We start from the raw sequence: 19,131 nt of genomic DNA on the forward strand, positions 1-19,131 counted from the left end.
CCGCCGCTCATTCGCTCTCAAATCGCGCCTAATATTCAATTTAGACGCCCGAACCACACAAAAACTGGTCGGAGCCGGTTCATTACGCCGCGCATCTCGCCTCTTCATCCTCCTTACCTTATCTAAGCCACTCTGAATAACACCCCCGTGACCCCAGCTCCGCACGCCGCCCCGCCACCCGCTCACCACTTCAAGTGGAAAACTCGCAGGGCGAGGGCCGCTCAACCTTGTTTAGCATTCTCCTCGACTTCTTTATTTAATAGATGCCGAAAAAAACTCCGGTTAGAATAAATTTACGTTCGTTCTGCGATATGCCTGGGCTGTTGCGTATTTAAAGGTGCGCTCCTTTAATTAAGGCAGCAGCGGTGCGTGTAAATAAGAGTTTATTAATCAAGGTGGGCAGAGCTAGAGCAATTTATGAAACCATTGAAACAGAACTGTAATGAACTTTTTTTCTTGGCGCGGCAGCCCTAGCTGTTCGTGTTTACGCGCGTATAACAACAGTCGCAGAGCGGCGGGCGACGTGCGACGGCCTTCGCAATTTATCGCCCGGGACTTTCTTAATTGGAAGGAATGGCCACTTGTAATTATTAAGACGGCCTAAAGTGAAACAGATTGTACGGTAGACTCGTCTGCGTTTTTCTTATACTTTTTCTTTCTCTTGACTTTTGATACTGTTTGTGAGCAAGTCCAGTCAACAAAACTAAGGATTAATTTGTTTTCCTTGTATCTTTAGCACACAATCGATCAATCGTCTTTAAAGTATATCTGTCCGTTATCTTAATCAGCAAATTTGTTGTTGTACTACTTGAAAGTCCTACGTGAATCTCGAAACTAATATGTCTCTGTCAATGAGCAAGCCATGTCAATCTAATGTTTAGTCAGAAGAATCTGTTTTATCACACAAAGCCATCTGATAATGGATAAGGTAAGTAGGTAGTGTCGAGGAGTTATCCATCTATCAAAGTTTGACGGCACAGCGATCTTTCTCAGCTAATCTTAGTTAGATGCTAGTGTTCGTTCTCAAAGCTGTTATTATTCTAAGACAATACACTAGCGACAATGCGCTAACACTGACTGGTATTAAAATCTGTTTTTATTTTCTCAAGTTGGGTAAATATGGAAACGTATACAGAAATATTTGAATAAACTTAAAAATCCTATTCTCTTATTTTTGGATTTTCCAATCCCAAACCAGAATCAGTATATGAACTATGTGCAGTATATATGAACTTATGCAAGGATTAAGCAATGGATAAATCCTAACACCGTTAAAGCTCTACAACGCCCTTGTTAATGAGATGCTCAGTGCATCAATTTATACTGATACATATTTGATAATCGGATTGATTGGTGATATTCACCAAAGCGTACTGTTTCGGATCCCAATTCACGACTAATGTCCCATCCCACTACGATAGACGAGCTAATCTTCTTATGCTGCTCCACTACGACACAGAATAACATAGATTACGCTGCATCCCGGATTATATTCCATGCCGATTACCCGGTGTATACAGTAAGGGACTTTGTGTCTCATGAATTTATAATCGTGCAACAGAGTTAATCATGATTTGTGTTGAATATGTTTATGAAACACGCTCGGTTGCCTTCGAGACGTGCGCGCGATACTTATTCACACTTATTAACGCCGCCGGATGCGCATGCAACACTCGACAGAAACCTGAATCATAAATTAGTAATTCTATAGAATTGGTTACATGTTAGATAAAACAATACGCTGCTGAATATATAGCTGTTCAACAGCTATAAATTATTCAGCAGCGTATAAACGTTTGATGTAATAAGTATTTCCGATGATTTAATAACCATAATAATCAATAAAAGATTCAATATTCTTATCTTTTCTGAATTTTGGATATTTTATCATCCAGTCATCCGTTCATTCTAAAACAAGTTATTGTAGGAAATAACTAAATCGTATAGTTTTGCATGACCTAAAAGAACAGCATTCGAAGCTACGTAGCTCAATGACAACAAAACTTTGTAGTCGTAGAATCTCATTTTACATGTAAAGTAGTTAATGCGTTCTTCCATACCTCCAACATTTGTGCGCCAGCAGCCTTCCTGAATAACTTTAGTAATTTCAAACAATTTGAATGCAAGCTACGCCGCGCACCGCTCGGCACACCCGAAAGGCTGGGACTGGCTCGGAATTCTTTGAGAGCCGTCTTCGGCGTGTTTTGCCTGACTGTACCCAGACCTAGGTGAGGGTATTGCTCGTCTCGGTTTGAGCTTGCGGCTTTGTTCTCGATCGGGGCGTATCGCATCGATTTATGCAAGCTTGATCGAATCGCGTTCGCCCCCTGCCGCCCCCAGCCACCTCAGCTCTCTCTCATAACAATATCCGACTGTGGTTGCACTGTAACAGAATCTAATATTAACCAATGTCATTTATATGTGAATTCTATAACGTACTTGTGTAAGGAAATGTTAATATAATTCAACTCGACCTATAGTACGTCGTAGAACTGGCATATTGTGAATGCATGATCTCCGTGCCAAAAAAGTGTTAAAAGCATGTTATGATGGTAAAATGATAAGGAAAAATAACTGACAAGCATTATTGTGTACGGAAATGAGTATTTTTTAAAATAATTAAGTATTTACACTTGCATTATATCATAACATTGTCTTATATCTAGGTAAGTTTTGTCTTTCTGCATTCAAGATTAGGCAATATCTCGTCTCGTTGTTTTCAAGTAGTGAACGTAGCGATTGTTCCTATTCATACGCTATGACATGGTACAGATGGTGCAGCTAACCAACCGAGATCCAACGAATGCGACGAACCGTGCCACACTCGCTGCCCCGGTGCTCCCACCGATTCAATATTGCAAATGAAATATTCAATACGTATTGCATTCGTCGATTCGTATCGAAAGTGCAATATTTTGCAGATGCAATCGTAAACAAAATGACAAGTTGTTACGTGAACTCGTATGTTTCGATGGTCGTAAATCTCGTAAGTTTAGATGTGGTTGTTTAATCAGCGGGTGAGCCGCATATTATGTCATAAAAAGAACTCTATATGTAGATCGTTTTAAATCTCGTCTCCACAAATTGTGGTCACCAGCTCAGGCCACCATGGTGCCAGTATTCCCGCCACGCGTCCTTTAAATGCATTGTTTAAAGATGCAGCGCAACACTGTGTGTGGCCGCCCGCATGCACGCTACCGACCACGCACCTCTCCGACGAATCTATTTATTGCTCGCCTCACTTTTACAACGCGCTATAAACACTATCGTCTAATTGCATCAAAGCGCTATAAGTTTACAATGCGTTATTTCGTGCGTTAATTACGATTAATTCACCGTAAACCTGTTCATTGGAAAACGTAAAAAGCAAAAGAGTTAAAAACACGCTAGACCGCTTGTATAATTGAAATCGCTGCATGTAATTAGCAGGTAGGTGGGTGCGATAGCTCGCGGCTCGGTGCACGTCTTCATAATTTATTTCAATTAGTCGCCGGCGTAATGAGCGAAAGGGCGCCGGTGCCACTACTGTTTGTTACTTGCATTTCACGTGCAAAATGTTATGCTTGCTGGATAACTTCAATAACTATTTAGTTTTTGTTCAGTTTTAATTTTTGAAGTTAAATAAAATTTAGGTTTTTGTATGTTTAGTAATTATGATTTAATAACACAAGGAAATTTACTCAACCTATTGCCCAAAGTAGTTTATATTTTAGGGCTCACATATAATTACAAATCTTCCATTCAGAATAAGACATTAAGGTATACAATACAACATTGCCATGTTGGGTTGTCTTGTCGTGCGTTTGTTCCTTGTATGCAAGATGCTCGGATCAAGCAATTTCGTTGCAATGTAACATCTGCAACATACATTGGCATGTATCTGTTTGCGGTTTTATCGGGCAGATGTTGGTGACTTGGCGATATCGGTTCGTTGTACAGCGTTCTTGTTGTATGCAAGTGCGATGCTCTGCGGTTGCGGCATGTTTAACAATGCGGCTAGCGGGCATGCTGTGTTCGGCATGTAACCGCCCCCCGTGCCTGTCTGCCATGATGCCGCACACGCTCGCATCCTATTCCCTGCACGTCGTCCCCTTCGTGCTTATCACACATTTACATATGCTTCGCCTCTTCGCTGCCGTGTACTAGCATTGAAAATGTTTCATGAATAAATTTGTAATCCAATTTGGTCGTTAACTTTCGCCTCTACAAACAACAAACAGTACATGTCGACATCATTTCTGTGCCAAATTGAAACAAATAGTCGATTAAGTGTATCACAACACAAATTCAAAATGGAATAATCTTCGATTCGTTTAAAACGATTAATCATAAAAATACGTGGGTCGCAGCCCTTTTTCGAGTTTCCTCGTTACGGACTAAGACGAGAATCATTAGGAATTAAATTTCCCCTTTCATTAGTCCCTCAACCCTCGTATAATTCCGGACGCGGAGCAATAACAATATAAATCCCCCGTCGCGCCGAGCGGGGGATTACGGCTTGTCTCGACCCTAATTTAGGGCTGCCCCCGCCCCGGATTAACGAAGTGGCGGAATCCGCTAGGGTTGTCGCTGCGCATAAACTTGTTACGTGTTTAATGTTTTATTGACGGGTGGCGAGGGAGCTCTCATCTAAATAACCGTGCGCGAACCGAGACTCACGAGCTGCGACCCCTTTCGGGAAACTTGCGACAGCGGCACGTGTTTAAGATTAATATCATATGATATTCCATAGATCATAAGGTTTTTATTTTAACTCGTTTAAACAAATACATACATTAAAAAAATAATACTTTTGATACCTTATAATGTTTTTGAAAATATCTCGAACACCTGATGCAGTTTTCATATAAAATGGAATTTCTTGCAATTGAGTATCATCATCATCCAAAGATTATATCAAACATTAACCTACACCGGAATTCAAGCTTGCGGAGCTTCTTAATGTTAAATGTGTCGTAGGAATCTACATCAAATATGAGTGTGTTAAGTTCACTTATTTCATTAGACGGCTTTATAATAATATACTTAGCTGGCTAGCAGATAAATTCTTAATATAAGTATTTTATGAGACAGAATTTGGAAAGGTCGGGCAGCAACCTTTATAAATTGTTTTTTATTGCTATGATGTCGCTGAAGTGAATCGTTCATTGAGGCGGAACTAATTGTTTATCTCCGGTATTAAGCTGCGACGAAAGTGTCGACGCACATAAGGGATCCCACGGAGGGATCCACGACCCTCTGCTTTCTATCTAATTTGAAGCGAAGTATCACTATTAAAGGAAGAGTTCTGTAAATAACCGTTATTTTTCAATATACGCCGGTATATATTACATCGTCTTCTTTATTTTTACAATATAACTTGTATCCGCCCGGAAACATTGAAGTGACTAGTGGAAGTTTTACTTCATTGTAGTAACTTCATTTCTTCGTTGCCAATTTTCCAAACGAGTTGCCTCTCGGCTCTTAGCGCCGCGACAAACTCGATTTGAGGTACATAATTTATTTAAGTAATTTTACAAAAGCGCGGGTTCCTTCGTTCACCGTATTAAAATTTGCGCCGACACCGCAAAGTAGACGCGCTAACTCAAAATTAAAGTCGTCGACACTTAAGGGCTTCGTAGTTTCGAGGGGAGTTTCCGTGAAATTTCTCTCGGAATGTCGAAATGGCGGATGAGTTTCGCAAGTCAACTCAATTATCGTTTTAATTAAGGCGCCGCGCCACGTGACATTTGTTTGCGTGCGTGAAAGCGATCGCGTACCCCGCATCTCCCCGCTCGCCCCTCTGCTCGCCCTCTGTGCCTGCTCCTGTTAATTGTGCTAATTACTCCTGTAATGGAGCAGGGGCGGGGTGAGATTGCTTATCGACGGCTTCCCCGGAATTTACTTTGTGTGATACATCTACCCTGACTCTGTTATGTTATTCCATTACACTAGTGTGAATATTGTCATATTATAATTCTTACGAAAATTAAGTAAAATCGTTTGGTACATATTTTAATTTTTTAATTGACTGATTTTAAAGATTCTACGCCATATATTGGCATTGTTCCTGAATTGCCATGCAGAAGCTAATTCCGTTTCACTGAATAAAATAAAAACACTATTCAATTCGACATACTTGGCAAGTTTACTTCTCAAAGTAATTATTACACTGCGGTCGACTAACAATAACAGCATTGTAGATACAGTAATGGCCACCAATCGTATTGGGCAAGTTTCCAAGTGCATTTGCGAGTGTTGGGAAGCCAGCGTGCAGTATTTCGCGAAGAGCTCGTAACGCCAAGTGCCGGGTGCCGAGTGGCGGTGTAATAGCTGTGCTAGTCTGAACTGAACCCTGCAATCCAAACAGACTGTCTTCGTCTGTCTGCGATATATGTTTTTTACAATGTTAACCATTGCTGAATTTCTGGCTTTATGATCACGGACTTAGTTCGACGTAGCGAACCGCTCGGTGCCCCGGGGCGATAAAACATTTGGCGCCCTATTTCAACTAATATTATAAATACGAAAGTAAGTTTGCTTGTTTCTCATCACGCGTTATCTACTAAATCAATCTTATTGAAATTTCGCGCATATATAATAAAAAATCTGGAAAAGAACATAAGATCATCCCGGTAAAAATAGTTCCCGTATTGGCGAAAAATCTTTATTCTTTTGTTATTTAAATGCGCTAAATTCTTTGCTTATTGTAGATGATGCTAAATTTTGCGCGGGTAAAGCTGCGGGTAAAAGTTATTACATAAGTATTTCATGTTATTTTTAAAGGTAATCAATTGGTTTACGTTTGTATTGCGTCTTTAGAGCGGAATAGAAGTTTATCGTTCGTGGCAGCAGCGGCCAACTCGTCAATCGACAACGAGCACCAGGCAATTTGGTTATTTGGGGTCGGCCGTAAACTGATAGCGAGCGCAGTAAACGCAATCCTCCACTCGCGACTATAAACTTTACGAGTCACGTAAAAACGCGCTCGAAACGCCGACTCGCTACCATAAATTTATGCTAATGTATTCTTTATAGGAGTTTAATGTGTATTCCGAAATTCCTCCATTATTTATGTATACGAATCAACCAGTAAAGTTAATTTTAAAGTCGCAGAGCGCCCCGCGGTTTACGCGCCAGTGACTGATTAATTTTTTGTTAGGTTTTGTAGGCCACAAATTCGTTGAACGCGCCTTCTCGTTTCCTAATGATTATCCTTTTTACTCGTATTTTTTATTTTCTACCTTACTGGTAGCAGCCGGTTTATTGACGTTTAAGGGTACTTTGTGTATGAATTAAATGAATGAGCCTTCACACGCGGCCGGTTTTATCGTTCGCTTCATGAAACATGCTGGTCCGCATCGTACAAAGTTATAAATTGACAACGTTATGGGACTTAAAAATAAATGGTCCGTAATAAAACATTTCGGTGACAGTATCATAAAGCGAGTCGTTTAGAACGGGTAGTTCCTATAAAAGACGAAAACGTCGCGTGTAAATCACGTAACTTTCAAAACTATTATACCTGAAATATAGTCTGAACTCAATCCGTACATTTCCGAGCGGCAGGCGGTCTATTTATCTATTTCCCCCGCTTCCGCCCCCGAGCGTCCGGTTAACCGCCCCCCTTCCGGTTAACCGGGCGGCGGCGGCACGGCGCGCGCGGCTAAACGGCTCGTCGCGTGACCGCAGACAATAAGCCCGGGCGGCGTTAACAGCGCGCCTGTGTGTTGCCACTTTATACGTTACGTCACGAGCGCCGCCCTGCCGCCCGCGCGACATGTGCGGGGTCGGAGTCGGTCCACACGGTAGCCGATAAGTCGTGTTGTCGGAGCTTGTAGTCGACTCGTACTTGTTTAGCGACGGAGTGGCTCCCGCCCAACCCTTCCCCGGCTCAATTGCCTTTTTCTTGAGGTCGACCCGCATAATGGGATAAAGTAAAGATTATCTCTGTTCTCTTTTCCGTTGAAACAGGGAAAGGTTTGCGAGTGATCCGCTCGATAAGTATGTTTCTGTTTGATATGATAGGTTAGTACCTAATATTTGTTATTGTAATAGTTTAATACAAAAGTATGTTCCTCACTGAATAAATACTGAATGGATTTATTATCAGCTGATGTAACGCTGCAGTGACCGGGCTCACTCAATCCAGATACCCAATTGTCTGTCACCATCGGACTTTAATAGACAAAAGGACACATTCGCTTTGACAATAGTTCATCTTTACAAAAACAAAATACAAATTTTAATTTTATGCAACATGATCTATCGGATGCTTTTCTATATTAATTCCTTTTTAGACGTTACATTTTAATGAAATTATTGGCCGTCGCACACAAAATTTATCGGCCCTGTATCGGTAACGCTTATTTCGGCACAGCCATCGTTTATATGAAATGTGCAATAAACACAACTTATAATTTATGGAGAATAATAAATGTTTTCCTGTTGGAAATAAGTTACATGCTCAAAGATAAATGAGAATTGAAGTAAAACTTATTTCAGCGCGGGGCCATAAAGTAAGTTAGTAATAAAAAAAGTTCTTATAAGCACTAAATAGTAGCTCCTCAAACTTTTGAATCTCTTAATGTCGGCCTCTGACCGCAAATCCAATCTATCAAATTAACGATTTAACCACAAACAGCCTTCCCGAGCAAAGTGAACGAGTGTACTTGTACCATATCATAAAATCCATCCAATCGAATCCGACACGCACGTCACATTACTGCGAGCTCCGTGGGTCTCTCGAAATAGCACTTGAAATTCGATATTGAACTCGGCGGAGATCGGGAGATCGTAAAATTAGGCCCTCGAACTCACGACCGACCCCCTGCAATATACCTCACACTTCGAAACTTGGAACGAGGCACACACCGCATGGACGCCGCTTTATGTTTTTCCACGCGACTTGTGCCAATAATAAAATTTTATTGGTTACAACTCGCCTATCAAATTTCTAATAACCACACCGCAATACGTTAGCTTCGTCCTTTAGTTTATTTTTTATTTGTACAGTTGTAAAGTCACTCTCCCCAATTTTATTATCTAATTTATTTATCATAAAAATCAGACTCTGTACGTGAAACCAGAACGTTCGCAGAAACAGGCGGCCCATTAAATAGAACTGGATCTATTGTGATGTTCGCCATATCTCGACCGGCGATAAATAGATGTGGATCTCGACATAAAGTGTTATTGTCTCGCGGCGGCCGACCGTAAGTCACAGCGGGCGGCGACAGGTCGGTGCGGAGAGCAAATTAACAGCCGCTTGCCACTCGCCTCTAACTTAGTGCCTCGTAAAATTAGGCCCCGTTAGGACCCCTTCAAGCCCGAGCGAACCGTGAACTAACACTCCCCGAGGATCCTAGATTAGATCCTACCCGTTTCCATTTTAACCCGTTATTTCTCTAACGGAATGGTATATAGTGATATTAGAATATCTGCAGCGCACCGGCATCGACACTCGAAATATTCGGTATCTTTTATATTCGCAGCTAGAATGTCAATATTCCCGATATAAAAGTTTGCGCAATATCCCATATTGAATCGTTCGGGAAGCGAAAGCCTTTTCACTCGAATGGCTGCACTCACGGTTGCGTGCGTACTCTTGAAATGGCATCTGTCTAACACAACTCGCCGCAGCCATTCGACCGAATATTGATAATCTGAGCGCTGCTGGCTAATACCGAGGTTATATTGAAACGTCAACATGGCCTGAATCAGTGAGCGTGGTGGTCGTTCGTCACGTATATGATTATTTCATTAGTCCGTATTTGCGCGCTCATCCAAATGTTGCGGGTTCCTCTCCCTGCCCTACCCCCGTCCCACTCTCGGAGGGGGCGATGACCACTCCCGGAGCTAATCATGCGGTCAGTTTGTTCTGCCTCAGCGTGTTTTGATATTGATATTGACTGTAGCACTCGCCTCGCTGCGCGCCGATTTATTTGCGAACAATGATCGATTGATTGCTATAGCTACGCTACGAAAGCCCGCCCGTAAACGTTTTGATTATGTTTACCAATTCGTATTTGCTAGACTAACAACACACGATACCGTCTCTATTAAACTGCAGGTTACTCATTGATGAATGGTTTCATTGTTTCAGAGGAATTCTATATCTCCAGGCGAGAGAGAAAAATACAGAACGCGGAGTCCTGCAGAGCCCGACCATAAGAAACTAAAGAAAGAAGAGAAAGATATGGGGCATGTAAGTCCTTAACTTAACTTTTGACATTAATTTCAATAGAATTTCTAATTATAATCATATATTATAATCATACTACAATTTTAAATGTTTTCAATTAAAAAAATTAAATTAAACCTCTCTTTGCTATCTTTCAGGAGTTGGTAGTTGATGACGCGAGCGAAGAGCCCACATCACCACACAATGGGGCGCCGTCCCCCAGAGAAAACGGCCTGGACAAACTGCAACCCAAAAAGGAGCATCCGCCACACAGTCCTAGGTAAACGCGGTTCATTTATAAAAAATGTTCATGAAGCTCAAAAATGTAACAGTAAACTCCTGGCACATCTTGACGCCAAATCCCGTGCGCGAATAAAGACACTTTCAAATACGAATTTACTTTTGGGTAATATTTATATGATAGAGATCATACAAATATTACCCAAAAGTAAATTGACGTGAAGTAACAACAGACTTGACGTAAATTTTTTAATGTGTAGTAATCACTATATATTCAACTAATAAAGAAAGTTGTTTTGCTTAAATTAGATAACTGTGAAGCACGTAAATTTAAAACACAATTCGCAAATTTGATTGAAATATTGATTGACTCGTCGATCTTCGCTACTTGACCGGCAATCGATTGGTGAACTCACTAGCCCACGCAAACAGCGCAGATTACCATAGAACCTCGTTATCCTTGGCACGCTTCACCCTAATTAAATACAACATAATGCGATGCTAAAGTATTAGTGTAGAAGCCATTTTAACACCTGACGGCTTACCGCCTTTCGAGCGTATTAAGTTGACGACAATCGCGCCATCCTTTTAATAGAAGCCCTAGGAACTCCACGCTACGAGTTCAGCACGAAAGTTAATCTGTCTCAGTAGTAAATCAATTACAGAATTGGAGCCCGCCAGAGGTTCGTGTAGTCCTATTAACAACAATAAGATTAGACACGCTCCCGTGGAGAGCTGATGATAATCTTCACACAAACTTCTACAGTTTCTGCAGACACCCCAAACCTTAAAGGTTAATTCAGTTTGTTGAGACGTATTAACTTTACTTTTTGTTTGAACATGATCTCGTTAATGTGTGCGTTACGGATTAGAACCACGGATATGTAATTAGTTTAATCGTATTCTTTACTTCGCTTTATTAATCTTTGTACAGTTATATTTATAAAGCTACGGTAGTAAGTACAGACAGACACAGGACCGTTCACAAAGTATATAACAATGAAAAACACTGTGACTCTAACATATGTAATGATCAAAGCTAATTTTCAAATTCTGAACTTTCCAGATCGGGAACGTCAAGCAACGCTTCCACGCCGTCAGCGAAGAAACTAGACGAGAAACCTAGCACGCCCATCTCTAAGCCAGTGACGCCGACCTCGGGGGCGAGTGGCGCAGGCCCAGCTGGAGCTCCGCTGAAGGCCGCGGTGAAACCCCCGTCGCTGCAGTACCCTTATTTGGGCAACGGCGCACACGACGCGTATGGACTCGCCGGGTACTCGGCGAGAGCGGCGCTGGCGTACGAACCCCTAAGACCACCTTTGGGACCGGCCGGCTTGGCTCCTATTCCTGGAGGCAAACCGTAAGTAATAACTTTTTTGATCCCATATGCGTACTTGCTGTTACATAATCATGTTAAGCCTTTGAACACTATGGAGACCACTCTATGTGCGTCGGAAACTTCTCAAACAAAACTTTTTGAAAAAATGGTTGCGACGTGGTAGGCATTAGTCAGCTTTTCTTTCGGCATACAAGTGTTAAATTTAAAAATTTGATTATGTTATCAATTGTAAATACTTATATCAAACTTTAGCTAATATGATTATGTGTGTTAGATATCGGAATGAGGTTAATATTAGTAGGTACCGTACTTTAATCAACATCGTTATGCAAATAATGTTAGTTATATTAGTAATCTTAGGTCTCGATTGGTCTATTAACTGTCTAAATTACTAATGTATTAAGTAACGATACAGGTGTTCCTAACTAACTAATTATTGCATAACACGTTAATCCGTTGTGTTATCATTGTGGTTACTAAAAACATGTTATTAAATATTATTCAACATACAATACAAATTAAAATGACTCGCCACTTACCACTAATTAAAAGCTTACAGGAAAATGTGTAAACAAAACTCAGAGAAGTTTGTTTAACTGTATTGTAGTCTTTGTAAAACATTAACAGTATAAGAAATTTCACCTAGTTAGCAAAATCGCCATTCGCCTTGTTAAAAAATAATTTAATCATAGAAAAGAGAATATACTAATCGGAATAATTGTAGAATCTATATTTTAAAACCGGATGATGGCGTTACTTTACGACTGTATGGTACCTAGAAAGCACGACTGAAGGTTTTATTTATCGTAACTACATGTTGGGTGCCAATCTTTAAGGCAGTGCCACACTGCCTTAAAGATTGGCACCCAACATGTAGCATTATAGAGGATTCAATCAATCATTTTTTTTTTGCATTCGCATGGGCCATTGCCCCCACAAACTAAGCTTATTTTCAGTCGCGAGTATCTAATCTTATAACAATATTTTTTTAATTTTCAGAGCATACTCATTCCACGTATCGGCTGAGGGTCAAATGCAGCCAGTCCCTTTTCCCCCAGACGCGCTGATGGGCCCGGGCATCCCCCGGCACGCGCGCCAGGTCTCCGCATTAGCCCATGGCGAGGTGGTCTGCGCGGTGACCGTTTCCTCGCCGACTAAGTACGTGTACACCGGCGGGAAGGGATGCGTCAAAGTGTGGGACATCAGCCAGCCGAGCAAGGCCCCAGTGAGCCAGTTGGACTGTTTGGTGAGTGGGTAACTGTCCCAGGTTCAAGATTTTTTAAATATTTAATCAATTTTAATCTCATAATCGAAAGGAAGGAAGGATGACGATAAACCTCTTTTTCCTTTTGAATTCGGCATTCTTGGCCTTTTACTGTTTCTGGGTTCTATCTTTGCCTGTCCCGCCGTAATCATCGAAAATATGCAAGAAAGTTTACAATGAAACCGCTTCACGGGCAAAGCCTATATAAATAAAGAATTTAAGCATGGGTACAAACTAATAAAAAATATTATTCTTTCCAGCAAAGAGACAACTACATTCGCTCAGTGAAACTGCTACCAGACGGACGCACTCTAATAGTAGGAGGGGAAGCTTCTAACCTGTCAATCTGGGACCTGGCATCGCCCACTCCGCGGATCAAGGCCGAGCTCACCTCCTCGGCGCCCGCCTGCTACGCGCTTGCCATCAGTCCGGACTCCAAGGTACCATCATTCATCAACTTACAAATTTTTTGCTCTGGACATGTTCATTTGTCTACGGTTTAGTTTTATGATCTACCTACTAGATTTTACCGGCAGCTTCGGCCGCGGTGATTTAGCGTCACCTACAAAAGGCGACAAATTTAGCGCCACCGACAAACACTACATGTTTTGCACAGGAACTGTAGTTTTATTGGGATACAAATTACCCTATGTCCTTCTCCAGACTCTTACGCAAATTTCAAAAAGTTTGGTTAAATAGATACGCGTCAAGATAAAACAAACAAACAAATAAACTTACTTTCGCATTTATATATAACATTAGCAGTTACAATACAGTAACAGAGTACTGAGATAATCTCTGTGAAGTTCGTTCAGCCGCTTCTTCTTCTGTGCATATATTCCTTCCTGAACGACAATGTCTTGTAAAAGGTAAAAATAGAATATGTAACAATAGAATGGAATAATAATAAGGAGAAAATATTACAGGTATGCTTCAGCTGCTGTTCGGACGGCAACATCGCGGTGTGGGATCTCCACAATCAGACGCTGGTGCGACAGTTCCAGGGCCACACGGACGGCGCTTCCTGCATCGATATCTCCGCAGACGGCACCAAGCTTTGGACTGGTGGTCTCGACAACACTGTGCGGTCAGTATCCTATTTAACTATTTTTAAAGGAACTCTATTTTTGTGGTATTATTATGGCTAGTGCACAAGAACTTCTTCCTCCTGATGTTAAACTCTAAAGCCGGCCGGGTAGAAGAAGGTTACGTTAAAAAAAAAGGTTTTTATACGAAGCGACTCCCGTCTTACCTCCGCAACCAACCGCAACGTTGGTTCGTCATACAAACATCTATAGCTTGTTCTAAAATGCCGGTATATTATCGATAATTTGCAAGACTAGTTGATGGAAAACAAAAGTAATCCAGTTGGTGGATAATTATTTGACCACTTAATTATTATTAAATATGCAGAATAGAATGTGTAAACCCCTTATTTAATGGTTTGCTGCATGCACCAGCAATGTCCTACTCATATTCGTCAGGACGCGTGGGAATATTTTTATAATCATAATCATATAATTAAGAAGCATACAGAATATACACGCCTTACCTCTAATAGCTTATCTTCATTGTTTCCAGGTCGTGGGATTTAAGAGAAGGCAGGCAGTTACAGCAGCATGATTTCAGTTCTCAGATATTCTCCTTAGGCTACTGTCCGACCGGTTTGTTAACTTTTTTTATTTGTTAATTAATTCACTACATGACCGCTGTGGGTTATAAAACCTTGAAATCGCATTTTTTTAAAAGTCGGATACTTGAACCGATCGTCCAATTTTGTCAATTGCATGTATTCTTTAACCTTACCTACTAAATTACCCACCGCCGTTTCCATAGAATTCGAAATAATACTCGTTGCCATTTGTTTACAGGCGAGTGGCTAGCAGTAGGAATGGAGAACAGTAATGTGGAGGTGCTCCATGCCGTCAAACCCGACAAGTACCAGCTGCACCTTCACGAGTCCTGTGTCCTGTCGCTGCGGTTCGCGTCCTGCGGAAAATGGTTCGTGTCCACCGGGAAGGACAACCTGCTCAATGCCTGGCGGACTCCTTACGGAGCTAGTATATTCCAGGTTTGTTACTTAAAATATAATGGATCAGGATAAAATAAAAGAAAAATTGTGTCTGGCTGGACATTGGCTGAATAGAAATAAAAAAAAGTCTTGTCTTTCTGTGTTTCTTTTTTTAAATGTTAATCTCCACTACTGGGTGGATTTTGAAGCAACTTTTTGTTTTAATTATAATCCTTGATGGGCAACTAAATGAAAGCAACTAAAAAATTTAATACATATCAAAAACAGAAAATTGCACGTTTTAGAAATTCTCTTTACTCGAACCACCCATATGAGTTTTTCCATTCTAATCGATATATTTTTATTTCAGTCAAAGGAATCATCATCGGTGCTCAGCTGTGACATCTCATCGGACGACAAATACATCGTGACGGGCTCCGGAGACAAGAAGGCGACAGTCTACGAAGTGATCTATTAGTGACAAACAGACAAACAAGCGAACAAAACAGATCAAGTGACTGTGTATAGTGACGTTCCGCGAACTTAGAGTGGAAAGTGGTGATATAGTTTTAGTGTATGTATAGATATTGGGAAGCCTGTATGTACTTATGCGACTTGTTTATATAGATTAGTGTGCGCGTCTTATGTTTATTTGTTGAAAGCCCGTAGTGTATGTTGGCAGCAGATCTCAAAATGACGGTTTCATTATTGTTGTAAAATGCTCGTATTAAAATGATATGCGCAGACTATTTTTATGTTTTATTCCAAATCACCCATAATATATCACAGTAGTGCTTATGGGCAGACACTATCCAAAAATGTTAAGACGCAACAACACAATATCACTAGAAGTGTATATTTCTGTAGTCAATAAATTAAAAAAAAAAACATATAAATATATCATAATTTTAATAAATTTGCAACCAGTTTTAAAAGTTTTTGCAATTGTTTTTGTTCCATTAGTAGATGAAAAGGCTTTTCTTCTTTCGTTTTGATGGTTTTTAGTTACATTTAGCCGTAATGGGTTCAGCAGGATATATTAAGTGGGGTCTCGTAACTGAAGTGTATTATACGTGTGATGGTGTTTAATTTTGTGGAAAATCGTTATTTAGTCGTTCAAAAGTTATTAGAATTGAAAGAATAGGACTTTTGGGCTCCTTACCCTAAATTGAATATATGAAATAGGATATTTTTGTAAAATTACTTCTTTTATCATTCCGTAAAGTCTCTTTAAGCAACGAGTAATTTACGAGTAGGTAGAGCTACATGCATATAATCATGTCTCAATCTATTGCGGGGCAGACGGAGCAACAAAGAGCGGTAACTTTGAGGTTTAATCATACAGACTAAAATAAGAGTGCTTAGTTAAAATTGTATACCTATACACAACTTTTAGTAAGAGACCATAACTTGGGGTTATTACATTATATAGACTACAGAAAAGACTTGGGGTCACTCAGCGAGCTATGGAGAGAGCTATGTATGATATATCGGTGTTTCCCTGCGAGATCGAATCAGGAATGAGGAGATCTCTAGACAAACGAAAGTAACCGACATAGCACATCGGGTCAGCAAAATGATGTTGTTAATGAGCAGGCCACATTTCTCGAAAGGCAGATAGCCCATGGGGCGAAAAAATTATCGAGTGGCTCGAGTTGAGACCACAGCAGTACCGGGAAGCGCAGCGTAGGATCCCCCCGCGAGGGACACATGTGATGCAGGTCGCCTCTTACAGAGCGAGCTTATAAATCTTGGGGTATTTTGTAAGTACATTGAAAATTCTAATATAATAAAAATTGCGGAGTGTCTCGGGGATGTTACACCTAAATTTTAAAATGTAGGGTTCATAAACAGAGCCCTATTACTAAGCCTCCGCTGTCTGTCTGTCAGTCCGTCTGACCAGACTGTATCTTATAAACCGTGATGGCTAGAAAGCTGAAATTTTCACAAATTATTCATTTCCGTTGCCGCTATAACAACAAACACTAAAAATAAAAATATGAAAAATTAAGGGTCTCTATACTACTTATAAACGTGTTATTCTTTTTTTGCTCAATATTAATAACGGTTACAGTTAGACGCTTAGGTAACACTTTCATAGAATATTTAGTAGTACGTTTAAAAATAAATTATGAAATTAAAATAACGTTATCTATACTAATTAATAAAGCTGAAGAGTTTGTTTGTTTGTTTGAACGCGCTAATCTCAGGAACTACTGGTTTTAATTTAAAATTCTTTTTGTGTTGAATAGACCATTTATCGAGGAAGGCTTTCATCACGCTGCAACTATTAGGAGTGAAGAAATAAAGTAAAATGTGAAAAAAAAACACGGAAAATTATTCATCCTTGAGGGCTTCAATGATGCCCAAAATAACGCGGGCACAGCTAGTTATTAATATTAACCTTATCTGATACAACAAACGCAATTTAACAAACATATTAGTACGGAACCCTTCGTGCGCGAGTCCTGCTAACACTTGGCCGATTTTTTTTCTTGGTTTGCATCACGCGAAAACTTCGTAAATTTTGTCCCCAAAAAAGTACTGTTCCCACGGAATATGCGATAAACGACAGTGTGCTTTAGCGGAACTGCGGGTTAGCTGTTTTACTACAAATATCGATAATTTGGCAGTTAAAATATAACTAAGTTACCAAAAAAATTAGCGATTTCCTTTTCCGTACTCCACACTATCTATATGAATGCAATAAAATTGAATGGAGTCTGGTCTAGTGGATTTGACATGAAAGACGGACAAATAAACACAGTTTCATATTTATAATATTAGTATGGATATGAAAACGAAGTAAGTAAGTACTTACTATAAAAATACAGTTTAAATAATATGTCGTATCGTGACCATACGCAAAGACGGATTAAATTTAAAGAGCCAGACCACAATCGCTTCCATTTTTATCATGACAATAATTCATTTCCGTGTCAGTCAGCAATAGGCACTGGGCACTGCTAAATCGATGCCTAATGGATGTTATTCGAGCCACTTTATCAATGGGATTGCTATTTATTTTGACACGTGGACACCATATTACAATTTTTATCTCTAATGCTTCAAAAAACGACATGCGCATGCTTTTCGATAGAATCTTTGTATAGTTTCAGTAATTTATTTATAGTAACTAGCTTTTGTTTGTTAATACTCACAATTATTTTTCTCAACTTGTTTTGGAGCTTAACAGGTAATTATTTCAAAGTTTGTGGCGCAAGGAACATCACTTGATATTTCCATTGTTTATAGAGCGTGTGGTAACTAGAAGCCACTATCTTTTGCTATGTCTATGGCAAAATAACTCTATTAGTAAAACTCGGTCAAAGTTTTGTGTTACCTTAACCTAGGCCTGTTGGGCTATTGACCGTAAATGTTACTCTAAGTGTTGTTGTTTGTACTGTGTATTGCACACCACCACGTAATCAGATCGTGGTGGCCCGGACAGACCTGGCACTGCCAGCCACCGGCTGTTATCGCGCTTATTGTACTGTTACTTCAACAAAATTGTTACGTGTTATTGTGCTAAACAAATTGTACAAACTACGTTTTCAGTAAGCAAGCAAGATGAAACTGAAATTGAAAGTAATTGAAAGTGTGGTGGACGATACGAGTAGAAGATTTGACCAAATCTTATTATCATCATTTACACACTTTCATCATTACGGATTTATCATGTAAGTAGGTAAGTATATGACGAAAGAATTGTCTCCCAGATGCAAGATCAAACCCCTCAACAGTCTAACTGAGTAAACTTTACTCAATTTGTTATCGCCGGTTTGTACGACGAGTACCTACACCTTTTTAATCTGTTTTGACTTCAATACAATTAAGCGTCAGAAAGTTATCTTGTTTAGGAAAATCCCAATGCTGCACACCATTATAGCATGTTCTTCGTACAAGTCTTACCTAATGCAAAATACCCATTTTGCCTAGTAAACACGGAGGCCACCGTAACATGAGAAGACAGAGATACGTGGTATTATCCCTGGGCCAGATGCCGGCAGTGCCAGCCACCGGTGCCGTCGCGTCGTCGCCGGCGCCGATGTGACGGCTGCGACACGCGCGATGTGAGCTCATGAGCATGAGGATGACGTAGTTGGTGACCATTC

The 19,131-nt window shown here is 40.3% G+C and overlaps 1 protein-coding gene across 3 annotated transcripts in view; it reads left to right on the plus strand.

The window, feature by feature from the left end:
• Positions 1 to 15,765, plus strand: part of LOC106129687 (protein groucho) — a 64,360-nt gene extending 48,595 nt beyond the window's left edge. For all 3 annotated transcript variants that reach the window (XM_013328326.2, XM_060948411.1, XM_013328327.2), the window contains 9 exons: positions 10,085 to 10,186; positions 10,321 to 10,442; positions 11,469 to 11,762; positions 12,741 to 12,987; positions 13,266 to 13,445; positions 13,932 to 14,092; positions 14,587 to 14,669; positions 14,877 to 15,076; positions 15,387 to 15,765. In XM_013328326.2, the coding sequence (XP_013183780.1) occupies positions 10,085 to 10,186; positions 10,321 to 10,442; positions 11,469 to 11,762; positions 12,741 to 12,987; positions 13,266 to 13,445; positions 13,932 to 14,092; positions 14,587 to 14,669; positions 14,877 to 15,076; positions 15,387 to 15,494 (1,497 nt within the window). In that variant the 3' untranslated portion in view covers positions 15,495 to 15,765. The remainder of the gene's footprint in view (positions 1 to 10,084; positions 10,187 to 10,320; positions 10,443 to 11,468; positions 11,763 to 12,740; positions 12,988 to 13,265; positions 13,446 to 13,931; positions 14,093 to 14,586; positions 14,670 to 14,876; positions 15,077 to 15,386) is intronic.
• The last annotated feature ends 3,366 nt before the right edge of the window (positions 15,766 to 19,131 follow it).

The sequence above is a fragment of the Amyelois transitella genome, chromosome 16 (genome assembly GCF_032362555.1).
Source record: "Amyelois transitella isolate CPQ chromosome 16, ilAmyTran1.1, whole genome shotgun sequence".
Lineage (NCBI taxonomy): Eukaryota > Metazoa > Arthropoda > Insecta > Lepidoptera > Pyralidae > Amyelois > Amyelois transitella.